Here is a 15859-nt window from a genome sequence, read left to right on the forward strand (position 1 = left end):
TCCGACTATCTATAAAACAAGTGATACGCTGTCTCTTCTGATGACCGTGCTATCTGAGTGCCTGTTGCCGTTGACATCACGCTATCCGTACTGTGATAAAAGACGGAGTGATATATTTGCTTCATCACTCCTTGACCTATCACTGCATTTGGCAACATGATTTCCCATTTCCTAAATTGCTGGCACAACTATACACTGCCTGCTAAACAACCTGCTTCTGTTACATTGTACAAGAGTTGACACCCATGTGTCAACATAAGTAGAACTTGTCAAAACGATAAGGGCTTCGTTATCAAGCAGAGGTCCTGGCCTATGGTGGAAAACATCCGCAGATATCGCAGATATGAGGGCAGTCCTGTACGCTTCCAGCTGCGAAACTTTCCTTGTCACTTCCTTACAAGGAGGTGTACAGATATCTGGAGAAACCTTGAACATTGGCCAAGTTTGGGGAAGGTAACTGGTGAAAGGGTACATGAAGACATTAGTTTGTGCTTGGTCTTATGCCAATTTGATACGCTCAAGAAAGATTATTAGATTTAGATATGCAAAAAATATCAGTCCATCTTGGCCAAGTTTATGGATGGTAGCTGGTGAAGTTAATCTTTGCTGTGTCCTAAACTAAACCGATATGATGCATTAAAGATTGTTAGTTGTTAGAAATGATTTAAAGTACTGGAAATATCTGTTCATTTGTTGAGGTGACCTTTATCCTTTTCTTGAATGTTTTTACTGAAGGCATTGTGAAGACAAAGGTTTTAATCAAGGACCTTACGGCTCTTCATTTTACTCAGACCATACAAGCAAATGTATCTACTTGTACCTTTTCTGAAAGGCATACTATATTAAGCAGGTTATTTCGATTTACCACAATTCCCATGATTCAAGATGGCCACATTTTGCATAACTGATTTCCTGAATCTAGTATGATGCAAATATGATAGTCAGTCCTACTGAATTTAGCATTAGGCCTCAGAACCTCATATGCAGGCCCTATTGAAGTTGAAAAAAATTAAAGTCAAACTTGAAGATTGATATTGATTTTAAAGCAAAACCACCTGTGTGAGTGCACTCTCAGTAATTTGCTGACTTCCACTATCCTGTAAGTTTGCACATCATCAGTTAGAAACTGTCAAAATTTGGACAGCGCCATGGGACTGCACATTCCCATCTTATCATAACCTGTCATCGAGATGCCAGGAGAAGCTGCTGTTGGAACTTTATCATCATTCTAAGTCAGGCATTTCCTTTTTTTTTTTTTGCTTGGCCTGTAGGATGTTGACCTCATGTAGGATGTATGAGTTTGAGTGTGAGTGAGTGAGTTAGTGACAGAGTGAGTACGTATGACTATGAGTGAATGACCGAGAGTGAGTGAGTGAGTGCGTGAGTGAGTGAGTGAGTGAGTGAGTGAGTGAGTGAATTGCTTGTAATGAGTTTTCCATCTTTAATGAAGGTTTTATAAAGTTTTACATAACAGTTCAAGATGAAAATGGAAAAACCCCAGAACTTCCCTGGCAAATATTCTCTCCACGGCAAGGCAAAGTTAGTGTGGTAGAGACTAAAGCCACACTTAATTCCTTTTTGGTTCTCAGATATTTTCATGCAAAATGCCAACAAGCAGACATCAAGAAACAGAAGGCTGGGAAGAAAACTGGCATCTGATTCTGTTCTCTCCTAAAACTGTGTGCAATGAAGCACTGAGTTAACGTTTCCCCTCAGACTTTCATGTCCATAATCCAATCTAGCATTACTTTCCTTTAATCTGATAACCAGTATATTAAATTGGCATGGGCTAATCCATATGTAAAGAGAAAAGACAACAGTGTTAATTCTATTCTGTTAGGTGAAGGCCCATTGTAAGCATGTTAAAAGTGCAGCACGTTCCCTCAGGCTAGCCTAAATTTTGACAACAAACATCTTGTCTTCGAGACAATGGGAAGATGACATCGGGTGTCGGCGTGTGCACGGGTGCGCAGGGCCAGAATGTGATAGGACGATTGGGAGTGTGTACGGACTTACACGAGCGAGCTTATCGTATACCACATACACACGACAGCGCTGGGAGATTACGAGTTTAGACTAGAGTAATCGACGCCATCTCGACAGACCCTGCCACGCTTTGACTGAATTACGATGGCGATAATGAAAGAAGAAGAAACGATAACGAATCACAGAAGGATAAGAATTGGGAGTGTCTATGGACTTACAAGAACAAGCAAATCGTTTACCACATACACACGACTGCGCGCGGAGATTACGAGATTCTACTTTGGTAATCGACGCCATCTCGACAGACCCTGCCACGCTTTGACTGATTTACGACAGCGATAATAAAAGAAGAAGAACGATAACGAATCAGACGTAAGGATAAGGAATCAGACATGCAGGTATGAATGAAATGAGCCGAAAATCCTTTCACGTGTCCACCTGTCAACCGCTGTATACGTGTCTACGTGCAGGCACGATTTGTAATCTATGCTTTTAATCTGAACCCTGGATGACAAGCCATTGGCTAAAGGTTGTCTCAATAAAGGAGTGCTTACTAAAAACAGTTATATGTTTTAGTTCGACTCATTATTTTTTCTTTATTCTGTACCCTAGAGGATAAGCTAAAGCATACCATACACTCACAGTTTTTGATAAATTACTGGCAATTTCACAGTATTAAAAAAAAGTTCTTTGATGGAAGGTAGATTAATCTAAGTATCACTAGACACCACAGAGTGAAGTGACATTTTTCCAACGCTTACCAAACACTCCGGTTTTGATAAATTTTCTTGGGAATCTCAAGGTATTTTCTTCCTTAAGGTAAGTATCATTACACACCACTTATATATAAATCAGGGTGAGGTGAAACTTCTCGCACGCTTACCGTACACTTGTTGGGTTTCTCCCCCGAGTGGACCCTCATGTGGATGAGGAGCTTGTAGCGAGCATTGAAGGGTTTGTACCGCCTGGGGCAGCCAGCCCAGAAACAGGTGAAGTCCTCCCCCTTCCGCTGGTCGATGTGGACCTTCTCAATGTGCCGCACCAGCTCCTCTTGCTCTGTGAATGTCATATTGCAGTCTATCCAGCGACAGATGATGGGCGACTCTCCGTCGTCTTCGTCGTACTCTAACCCCCCGTCGCGCGGCGACTCGTCCCCGTGCTGCAGGGCAGGCTGGGATATTCTGTGGTGCTGGTTGTATGGGGGAGGGGGAGGGGGCGGCATGGCCAGGGAGTCGGACGTGGGGGGGTAGTAGTCGATGGGCTCCGTTTTGAAAATCTGCATGGTGTTCTGGTCGGCGGTGAGCGCATCCTGCTGGTGCGTGACGACCATCCTGTTCTGCATCTCGGGGCCGTAATGTCCGTTTTGCTCCAGCCGCTGCATCCGTAGGTACTCCATCCGGTTGCTAGATGAACCGTCGAAGACCTCGTCAGAGTGCCGGTGCCCGTTGGGAAGTGAGGCGTGGCTGAGAGGCGTGGTGGTAAAGTAGCTTCTCGTGTTTCCCGAGCTGTGCGACTGCGGGCTGCTCAAGTTCGTTCGCGCGACCAGGTGACCGTACCCTCCAGGCGGGATCCCGGGCTGGGGAGACGCGCTAGCAGACGACCCTCTTGACCCATTGATGTACGCGACCAGGGATGTCGGAGATGTTCTTATGATCATGTTCAGGTCTAAACCCTCATTGGAGAGAGGGGAGAGAGACAAGGCACGTTTGCGTCCGCGACCGGAGAGGGAGGATCGAGCAGAGTGTCGCGGGCTGGCGAAGCTCGAGCCTCCTGGGGACGGGAAGTCGGGGATGGGGAAGGGGGAGAGGGAGTTGCTGCTGGTCGCGTAGTGCGACATGGAGCTTCCCGGCGGGAGATAGTAGTTGTCGCCGAGCTCGCTCCCCAAAGAACCGTGCCCGCTGGCAGGGGTTAGCAGCGACGGCCCCCGCGACCACTCCTGCTTGATGGACACGGCGGTGCCCAGGAACGCTCCCTTCACGGATTCGGAGGAGCTGCGTGTGATCGAGCCCTCGCGCGACATCATGTGGTGTCCGTGGGGGTCACGCGGGGTCATCCGGATGCTGGAAATGTCACTGGGAGCGGGGGACGCCGCCGGGAGGTTCAGGGACGGAGGCGGAGGGAGGGGCATGTTTCTGAGAAGCGTGCCCTGGTTCCCCGGAGGCTGCTGGTGCGACAGGGAGTGGTGCGGGTGGCTGTAACTCGCGCTGGACGTCGGCAATGGGTCAAGTCGTGGGCTGGGGATCGACTGCGATGACATGGCGCCGTGGGACACCTGGCCAGGGTTCATGCAGGACGATCCAAACCCCATTTCTGCAGGGACAACAAAGACAAAAAAAATTGAGTTACACTACTTGTAATGAAATATGAAAAGGAACAGTTACATAAACAGCAAAGTTATCATCATAAAGCCACTTGCAATGAAAACAATAAAACCACAAAAAGCAACGGTTACCTGTACAGCAAAGTTAAAAATATATCAATCTATTTTCTTGTTTCTAGGACTAAAGATAATATTGCTAAAGAAGAAAATTAACATGGAAACAAGCTGTAAAGGGAACTGTTCTTTAGAAACAGCTTCATGGAGTGAATGTAGCCCAGCTCGATTTTTCTTCCCATTCCCATCTTGACCTCTTTCTAAACTTTCAATTGAAAATGTCTGAGGAACAAGAAAATAAATTGATAAGGCTTGAATAGCAAAGAAAACAGCTACCTAATACTATACTTCAGGTGTTTTCACTCCATCGTTAAGATTGGTTCATTGACCTTACATCTTATAAATATCCATCTCTAATACATGCCACCTGTTAGATTCTTATATATAGACAGTTTAGTTTCTTACCATGAAACAAGAATGACGGAAATTGTCTGGACACTATAATTGATATCATACCATTTCATTCACTCATTCATATTACGTTTTTTTGTATTATATGTATGATGCAAATTTATATGTACAAATGTAATATATGTTTGTATGTACATTTGTTGTCTAGCAACACAACTCAAGATACTATGGAGTAGTCAAACTTGGTGTGTAGTTAGGTCATGTCCTGTGGAAATGTTTCATCCCCCCATTGGCTTTCCTTGGTACTGCAGTTGAACTTTTGATTTTGATATATCATCAACTTCTATGCACTGCAAGGCAATGGTCATAAACTCATGATTTTTAAGTGGTAAAGGTCCTGTGCTCAGGAAGAAGTGACACAAGTTTAGGCCCTCTATAGCTTGTGAAGTTTGCTGAGGGCTTAAGTTTTCTGTCCGGTGAATGTACTGCACAGAAGACAGGGAAGGAAGCAAGCACTTTCTTGCCATTGAATGTTGCTGGCAAAGCGTAACATTGTGTACACAGATCTTCACTTTTGCCTTTTCTGTTTCGAGCCTGGTGTGTTTCCAGTTCTAAATGGAGGGTGGTATGTGTGCAGTATAATGGGATATATGACGCCTGGCTTAGGTTTTACATTCTAAAGACTGTCAGTGACTTATAGCCTTCGTGACAATTACTCTTGCAAACTTCCTACTAGGATTCAAAGCTTAAAAAAACTTTTCTGTGATCACCATCAAACTACCATTTAAAAGGCAGACAAAGAAGGTTATAAGCGTCATATCCATTTTCTTCTTGCACTCATTTCGCAACGTCGGTATGAAATCGACTCCCGGTGTCGCATGTCTGATCCGTATAGGCCGCCTTTTCACTGCCAGAGGCGCTCAAGCATGGAGGGAGTCTACTGCTACCTTTTGACAAACGGCTATTTTCAGGGACCAAATCTCCCTCGCCGATGAGTGGACAAGTCTACCATAACATGTTAATTGGGGTTGGAGGCTTTGCAGTGCAGAAAGAGGATTATCTCCTAGTCCTGAAGAATGGATGTTGCTGGTACAACAGCAGACAAGGGAAGCCATTAGTTAGAGAGAGAGAGAGTACGTGTCGGTGTTTTTACAGCGTTACATGTGGCTAAGTGCATGATGTATATGCACAACAAGTGGACCAGTCGCTAGCCTGACCGAACGGACGGCCTCACAAACGACGTCCGTCAACCGCGCAGTATTTTGTGCTGACGTGTCATTTGATAATGTTACATCGGACACTGATACCCCAATCACCTGACGACTCAAAACGACTGCGGTCAACTACGCAGTATTTTTTGGGGCTGATGTCACCCATTCATATGTCATTTGATACTCATATCAGATGAAGAGAACACTTATATCAAGTCAGCATCACTGATAATTTATTAGGTCGGATTACAATACAAATGCGAAATGATTAAGTTATTTTCAGTAAGCTAATAAACCCAAACTACAGTTGCTACATAATCTTAATTGCTTGATTACGCTTAATTAAGCTTAATTACTCCAGAGACTACTAGAGCCCCCCCCAAAAATTATTCTTTATTGCCTACATAGTGTTTTTCCTAAAGGTTGGAGATCAACTTTATGACATTGACATGCTAAACATTCTAGGCAATATCTACTACTAATCAATTTATTTTAGATGGGGACAATTTCAATACTTCTACATGTGTCTGCTTACAAAATTACATTTATTTGCTGTAATCTGTTATTTCAGGCAAAAAAATTGCTGACAGATCTAGAGGTTTATGCGATAAACAACACACAAAAGAAGCCAAAGTTCGCTTGTTATTGGTAAGAGGGTGGCGTGCGCTTGTCTACTTGGGCCGCAGGAATGTTTATGAGTGTGATAAAAAAGCACACATACCTGGTCAGATCTGTAAAACATGCACACCTGCTGAGGTCTGTAAACACTTGACCAGGAAAGTTTTAACAAGGACTGATAACCGCATAACTTGGGGTAATTATCTTAAAACTATTGCATTCTTTCTGGCATTCTAAGGTCACAGCAATTTAATTGGTTAGCCTCTGATTTAAGAAAAATATGCCACTAGTGCTGGATTGGAATATAAAGTTATTACAGGGTCTGCAGGAAAAGTCTGTTCCTAATGGCCCAGTCAGCTACAGGGAGTGGAAAAAATCAAAAGTTTTCTTCCCTTTTATAACTTGCTTATTGTTTTATTTTTATAAAATGTCTGAGATAAAGAACCAAGAAAATAAATTTGTGTCACTTTACAAAGAAGATTTACAGTTACATGTCAAAGATGAATCATTATGTCTAATATGGTGAAATTGACTGTAATAAAAGTGTGTTGTAAAGAGTCAATTTTAAGTCCTCTGCAGGCACTCATTTTTGACAGCAAAATTAGAATACAATACAATATGTCTGTTTCCCTGTCCTTAATGTATGCCCTTACACAGTTCTGGTACTTATTTGCAATTAATCACTTTCATGCTAGCAGTTACCCATGGCTAGTCCTTACATAACGTCGTTAAATAAAGTTGTTGTAATGTAATATCATGATTTTTGTTTCTACTAAATTTTCAGTAATTCAAAGATTATACCAGGTATATGTGTTTTTTTCAAAGGCTAAGATTCAAATACATATCTGCCATATGATGACCTTTGAACTTAAAAGTGTCTGAAAAATGGCTGAACTCTTCAAGCAATACAATCAAAATACGATCCTGTTAGATTTTGTAGATAGAGCACATGGCAAATAACTATTATCATGAGGAGTCACGAGTGACCAGGGTCCAATATGCTACCGTCGGTCCATGTACCGCATACCTGGAATATTTATTACACCGGAGCAAATCTGACCCTTGCGTCACCTCAACTGGAGTGTTTACTGTTAAGTTTCACCATATCGGGTCGTGGAGCCGAATCTACGCAATGTGTTTGTTTTCTTGTTGATTTCGTCCGGGAGAATGCAAGCTATGTCACCAAGAGGAAGACCTTTCACTGAGCACACTGACATATAACTGCCAAAAGTTGTTGGTACTTGTCCTTTAACATACTTTTAGGATGATAGAATCTTTATTAGCATGTTTTATCTCAACTAGATTAGACTTTGGTATTCATGCCAGGAAGATTTTTTACTAGTGCAACACCGAAACAAACTGCCTTCAATTTGAGACAATTTCCTCATTGTTTTACAGTACCGGTCTATAAGGACATTTTCTTGATAGAATCTTTATAAACATGTTTTTATTATTTTTTTTATTATTCTTTATTTCAGGCACTACAGGCCCATAACAAGACATTCAATTAAAAACCGGGAGACATATATATACATATAAATACAGAATGGGTACGACCGGATGGTGTTAATGGTATGTACAAAATTAAAGCATTAGCGCTTGTAGACCAGATCAACATAGTGTTGCCAGTATTCACAGAGAGAGAACATGTTGGAATGGATTGTAAGCTTAATGATACTATTGTTCGAGTTAAAAAGGCGAGTGACAAAAGAGTGGGTCAGTTTCCTTCTCCGGGCATCAAAGGTGTCTACTCCCATTGACACAAACGTTTTATCTCAAAAAGATTAAAACTCTATGTATATACGTTGTACTTTGGTACTCATGCCATCACTGCCAGGAAGATTTTGCACTAAGCCACACTGAAACAAATTGCCATCAATTGGAAACAACTTACTCATTGTTTAACCTGCTTTAAAGACATTTTCCTGATAGAATCTTTATTAGCATGTCTTATTTCAATGAGATTAATATCATGTGTATACCTGTTTGTACTTTGGTGTCTTAAAATACAGGTGTAACAGGAAGCTGGGGATATAAAACACACCTTTGTCATACCTTAAGGGTTTAGTCATTGAACAAACACCTGCGCTGTTGATTTTGCTCATTTTACTTCCTCTTCAGAGCAAAACCAATATCTTCTCAACTTTTTTTGGACAAGAAAGTTTCCACAAACTCTTGGATTGCTTTTCTTAACATTTTTGGAATCCTTTGGTAAAGTTTGCTCCATGTAGTCAACACCTTTGCACTTTACAAGAGATAAGATGGATCAAATGACCTAGACTACATGAAATGCTTCAGTGATTTCAATTAGCTTTTGACAACCTACAGATAACGTTTCTACCATAAGTTGAAGGCGCTTCTTTCAAACATCAAGTACACATTGGAATTCCATTGTACACAATTGTATACATGGGAAAAGAAAAGACATATTTATGCATAATTATTCTTTAATACGTTTCTGAAGGAAAACATTGTTTTTGTTGGCCTACTGACCAGTTCTTCTTATTCTTTTCTGTAGTCAAACGAATCAAAACTCCTCACGACTCAAATGTCCAATGACGTCAACATTCTGCATTTTCGTTGAAAATGTGGCCTTTCTAGTTTAACTTTGGAAAAATTGGTGGTGCAACTGTATAAATAAACACTGTGGTATCTCTATACGTTAGGTGAATTGTTCAGACATGCACGGGCCATTAATTCAATGTCAACACATAAAAAATGTCTGTTTCTCAAGTTAATGTGCTGAAAAGACCTTCAGCATTACCTGTGCATTGTCACGTAAGACCCTTCATGTTTTAAATAGTGTAGGTTTCTATTTCACTGATTAAGAATAATTCTTGCTCTGGCTCTCCGATAGAAATGTTCCCTCTCAGTTACGTATTTGCTGCCCAAATAGAGTCTGAAGAGCCGTGTGCTTCAGACGAAATGGAGCCTCCCCAAAAATGCAAGTTTGCACACTTGATACGACATGTAACTGAGTGCGCAAACCTGGCATGCTAGCCCCTATTGAATAACATGCTAATGTAAAGTTTGCCTACAACTCTGGGCCCTTTGCTTGGGGAAACCCAAGCATTTTAAGTGGAACAACATATTTTAGACCAATTTGAAAAGACAATCTTGAACTTCTCACAATTTGCATAGATACACATCTTTGTTTCACTATATCATGCTTTAGAATCTGAAGAATTTTTCCCTCCACTTTTTGTACGACATTTCTTTGTTTCCAATCTGACAATATTTGCTGTAGACACTTGTGCCGTTTCAGAGACAGACTGACCTTGTTTAAGGTTCTTTGACCCATACAATTTTTCAAATAAGTCTTGAAAGCATAATATTCACCACAAAACAATAATGTCATATTGGATGACCAAACAAGTAAACTGAAAACATGACGTGTTTTCAAAATGACATGTAAACAGGCTTAACAGTCAAACCTGTCTATGGTGACCACTCGAGGGACTTGCAGAAAATGGTACTATGTAGACAGGTGGCCACTATAGAAAGGATTCCTATTGCTTGGGTCAATGGTTAGAATAATCTAAGGGACCACCAAAAAGTGACCACAATGGCCAAGTGGTCCTTATGAAGAGGTGGTCACTAGTACAGGTTCGATTGTAGTACATGTAGTGCTAAGAAACGTGTTACGTTGACAGTGCTGCACTGGTAATAGAACCAGCATGGCGCCCGAAGGCAGCCTTCCACCTTCTTGTTGTGACAACTCCAAAACATCAACACCGAGCATAGCACCACATTGCACAAGAAAGAAGCCGAATCACCAATACAATAGGCTTGTGACACACTTGAGTAGTGGCCATGCATCCTTTTATGGAAACAAAATTTCCTCACCTATTCCACGAAAGAAGGGCATGATTTTCTTTTGTTGTTACTTTTGTCCCTAGCAAAACATGACCACATATCTAACATCATCACAGCCAAGCTTGTAGGGAAAGTGCTTTTTCCACCTTTCCAAACAATTTTTTACTGTGTACAAGAAAAGAATCATCCTTAATGCTCGACTGAAAACTTTGTTTCCTTTCTTCCAGGCAAAAGACAAGAAAAAGATGACTGTATAATTTACCTCAACAAATTGCTCTAGTCATTAAGAAATGTTAGCAGCATTTCCTTGCCTCATACATGTAGTGGACATGTTGTGTCAACAGCACTTTAAAAAGAAACTTTTGTACAGAAAAAAATCAAATGATACCAACATGAAAAGGATCCTAATATTTCTATGTCAATAATTCAACTCAACAGAATTATTAAAAAATATCAATCTTACCAAAAAAAAGTGCAAATGAAAAATTATTTTCACCAAAAAAAAGATTTGAGGTAAGAAGACCAAAAAATATATGTTTTTCCACTCAAGGCGAATGGAAATAAGCAAAGCCATCAACACAAACCATCCAAAATAAAGCCCAAAATTTACCATTTCCCTTCTGAAGAGACAAAACCACAACCACCTGTTGCAGCCCTAAAATCTCAACATACAAACTGGGACATATCCAGTTCTCTTCCTCCCCCCATTGTCTTGGAGACAAAAGTCAGATTGTGTGTCTTTTGAACAATCAATTTGAACTGTTTTCTGATCATTTTTCAACATCAGCTCCCCACTGGGTTCCATGATACCACCACACAAAAAAACGTGTCGAGGCCTTGTCAAGATTGTCGTCAATGCCCAGCACATCTGAAGTGCAATGGTACATGTCTTAAAATAACTTTAAGTTTAACTTCGTGCATTTTTTCTCATGTGGTGGTATTATGGCATCCAGTGCAATTAACTTATTAAGTGGGTCAATGTTAACTTTTCTCAAACTTAAGACTGTATTTTTTAATGTCAGTACACAATAGGAGTCAGTACACTAGACTGTCTAACAGTTATAGTTGTCTTGGAGACAAAGGTTAGCTGCAGTATTCTACAGGTTAATGCCTTCACCCTGATAAATGACCAGGAGTGTACTTGGTGGGATAAAGGGCCTGGGAGATAATACACGAAGCTGGCCACGGGGGCAAAGGTCGTGTCACGTTTCAGCGACCGCTTCTCGCCGATCACCTAACATCAGTGGCGCGCAAACGCATTCCTCGCTAGCTAACGGTACGCTCGTTTCCCAAACAAATATCGTCAGGGATCTTCCCACAACCAGCAGGTAGACTAAGTTTTATTTAATTAAAGGATCTACCCCCTTTTTCCCCAGAGTGCTACCTGGCTTTGACGCATTAACAACTGTTTCCTCACCCTGTTTGCGGACCAAATTTGCGCAACACTGCTGCGGGGAATGGAACGACGCACAACAAAGGAATAAGATACGGTATGACGGGCGCACAAAACATGATGGACTGCTCCGCAATCAACTTATCATGCGGTACCCACGTCACTTCTATCGTACAAGGTCTGTTGTTCACCTGTCTGCCGTTTCTACGAACTTTGTGAAATCTCTGATGTCTGGGACGCAGAAAAACTTCAACAGCCACCAGCCACCACCATTCGTCTCTTTAAGTTTAAGCACAGTGCCACACAAAAAAGGAACTTGATTTATTTTACAAGCAATTTGTGCCTAATACAATTGAAGTGAACAAGAATAGTTGCATATATCATTCTTTTCGTTTTCCAATCAAAAACGTAAGATTTACAACTGAACAGTTTGTTTTATTACCACGTACTCACTGACAAACTTAATACAGAGCAAATGTCCCCCACAGCGAATACTATGATAAAGTGCAGTTTTTGATTTGAGTCGTATATCTATCCGAACAAAGTATTACAAGGGAAGCACCTGCTGAATATGCTTCTCAATAAGTTTGACAAACAGGTTTCCAAAGGAATGGGGACAAACCATTAACAGGTGGTTGTTGCTTTGGGGAAGATTCAGTAACATTAGTGAAGGGTTTGTGCAGAAGAAATAAAATGTAATGTGTGTTTTCTGTAACTTTCTGAGAAAGGTTTTTGTTAAAAAAAATAAAAGTTATTTGTTGTTCCATTTAATGCAATAAGTATCTATTGTATCCCTTTCAACTCTGTAAGTTATAACCTTTCTGAAAATATTTTTAACATTTTGGGGCTTCTTACTTAACACATTCTTCTACGATACATTACGGAAAAGTGGTTATAGGTCATGCATTTCTCGTTCAGGCTTAAGGTTTTCAAATACTAGTTTAGGTTACATTAGATTTGAACCCACTTGTAAACATTCTTTATGGCAGCTAAATATTGCAAATGAAAGTCATACAGAGCCCAAACACCAACAATAACTCAACAACGTTTTAGCATTTCAGCTATGGTGTAATTAATAGGCTGGCTCAGGTTTACCACTCTTCTGCTAATGGGGTAACTTTCCTATTTGGCATAAAGCCCAACCTCTACATCTGCTTGGAGCAGGGCTGTCTCCAGCTTAATTTTTTTTTCCGTCCTACTGATTGTTTTGGAGCTAATGGTGTTGATTTTTCTTGTACAATCTGTCATTTTAAGCTTATGAAACACATTTTCATCAATTTCATGTACTGAAGTTCAGATTTTTGGGATGGAATTTTTGTTCGTCTCAACAAGCAAATTTCCAGGAAGGGGGCCAGGTCCTGGATAGCCTCTACCAGGCTTCACAGGTCGCTGGAAAAGTAGTAGAAATTGGCCAAATAAGACAGAAAACACGCCAGAGGAGTTAGATGGTCCTATGGTCACAAACTGTACTAGCCTGGTATCCGACCGTATTATAGCTCCCAAGTCTCTTCTGTCCTCTCTGCTATCCATATCGTATCTCTGCAGAGAGGACAGAAGAGACTCGGGAGCTATAATACAGTTGGATACCAGGCTAAAACTGTACTCCTTGGCCATCTACACATGTATGTACTCTGGTATGTTTTCTATCTTATTTGGCCTATTTTTCCAGCGACCTGTTGAGCCTGATAGAGGCTGGAGTCAGCCCTGGCCAAGCGTTACTCCAGCGACCATGTTGCCGTTAGGAAGTCTGTCAGTGTTTGCCGGACAGCTTTAGGTGTGTGAGACTGGCACAGTAATGGTTGTAGAGTGCCTTACAGGCATGTCTCCCCACCCTACCCAACATCTGGTAATCCCTCCTACAAACACACCAGCACTGAAGGTGTGAACACTCAAAACACACTCATTAAGAAAACAAACCAGCCACCAGTCGTAAAGGAATAAAAACAACAATTCCTCATCAAATTTTATCACTTTGTAGTGTACAATTTATCACCACTGTTGTTGCTGCTCTGTACAAAATTCCAGTAAAACACAGAGAACATTGTCAAGTATGGCTTTAAAAACAGAATTTCCTTCACGATTTGTCTTCTTTGAATTACATCTCACCTAGTAACATTCAATTTATCGCCATTGTTGTTGCTATCGTTGCTGCTCTATACGATATTCCAGTGAAACACAGAGAATATTGTGAAGCAATTTGGCTATAAAAAAATAATTTCCGTCACAATTTATCTTTTTAAATTTCATCACCTCGTAACATTCAATTTATCACCATTGCTGTTGTTTTTCTATACCTTATGCCAGAAAAACAGACCAAGAAATGTAATGAATATTCATATCTAGCGGCTCTTTATATAGGACATTAGAACGTTATGTCGTCAGGGCTGTCAGTAATTGTCTGTGTCTGCAGCCCTCAGTTCTTGTGAACACAACAATTCAACGCGCATAGAAACGTGAGTGTTATAAGCACCAAACTTTTCCCCCCAATAAAAGTTGACTTTTTCTATCAGGTTCTAGAAATAATGTTTTGTGTATTTTTATACTTTGTAGAGGAAAATAGATATTTGAGGAGCCATACATAATTTATTTCATGCGGATAATTGTTTGACTTAAATGAAACATTTTCTAAAAAGACATATTGGTATCCAAATTGAAAAAAAAAATTCATTTCGATGTTTTAAGCTATATACATTTTCAAAGCCAATCAACTTTGTTTGTGGAAAACAGAGACAGTTGTACTTGTAGTAAGTCACTGACAGCAATATCAATTATGTGATGGGAAAAAAATCAAAACCGTCAAAAAAAAAGTCAAAAACTTTTTGTATTTGTTGGGGAACCAAGCACATTTCATTGAAAAAATTTGCATCAATTTGAAGCCACCTCTAATCAGAGTTCATATCAGTCCTGGTCTATACATCACAATTACATGTAGGCTACGCTCCACAAACATACACATTCCACAGGCATACTTGATAAGAATTCTCCTATCAACAATTATTGTCCTGGTAACCAACATTCCTAGAAGCCTCATAAGAGATAGCAAGGCCTATATAATGATCGGTATCATTGTTTAGGGTTGGATGTTTGAGACACAGTTATTGCTGTAATAATATGGTATTACTTTTAGTACAAGTCATGCCAGCAACAAAAGGTGTCCTGAATAACTGCAGGCATCATCTATATATTTACAGTTTTCTCAGACAGTGCAAGGAGAAGAGCAGCTCATAGTTGACATGACAAGAGCAGAGTTGCCAACCCGCAAATAAGTAATATTTATATCTTCCGAAGAACCAATGCAGCATAAATGTTGTGAGAGAGCTTTAGAATTGGTGAAAACAGAAGATGCAACTAAAATAAATCAGGTTACTGCGATCAGTCTGGATACTGAGTTTGAAATACCTTGTCATTATAATTGTCTATAAGTATAACATGTCTTTTGAAAGTGACACCTACGACTCTATCGATCAAATTATATCTCAATCGATCTCCAAAACTACTTGCCACATGTTACTATTTCCTCTCATTATGTGGCCTAATGTTGTACTTAATCCCTGACCCTTTTACTTTTGAGATAAAAGGAATGAATGACACTCAGACATATACTTCATTCCAGTTCTTGTCCTGACATGAAAGGGATACAGTAACACTGTAGAACCACTTGTTGAACACTTAAAACAGGTCCAGACAGACTATCCTGTAGTGTTCTAGATGGTGAGACAAAGAAGAGTTTAAATTCACACTTTTACTTTTTACCATGTCTCACAACTCCACATAATTATGAATCTTATCCTCTAATTTCAAAGTTTTCAAAGCAAAGAATAGAAACACTAGAAACAGAACGCATCTTTGACTTATATGACATTATTTATACCAATAAAAATTTTGTCATTATGATGCAAAATTTCATATGAAATAGAAGTACAATCTTTTCCTTCTCATGATTTTCTTCTATTTAGCCACAGCATGCAAGTTGAATGATCATCTGATTATCATGTTTTTCACATATGAAGCAAGTCTACTTTTTAAGTGCATTCTGTATAATATTAATCA

General features: G+C 40.2%; 1 protein-coding gene across 1 annotated transcript in view; it reads right to left on the minus strand.

The window, feature by feature from the left end:
- LOC118431374 (zinc finger protein GLIS3-like) overlaps positions 1–15859 on the minus strand; it is a 40806-nt gene that overhangs the window by 20902 nt on the left and 4045 nt on the right. The window contains exon 3 of the mRNA XM_035842515.1: positions 2870–4296. Coding sequence (XP_035698408.1) covers positions 2870–4296 — 1427 coding nt within the window. The remainder of the gene's footprint in view (positions 1–2869; positions 4297–15859) is intronic.

This window comes from Branchiostoma floridae, chromosome 15 (genome assembly GCF_000003815.2).
Source record: "Branchiostoma floridae strain S238N-H82 chromosome 15, Bfl_VNyyK, whole genome shotgun sequence".
In the NCBI taxonomy this organism is placed as follows: Eukaryota; Metazoa; Chordata; class Leptocardii; order Amphioxiformes; family Branchiostomatidae; genus Branchiostoma; species Branchiostoma floridae.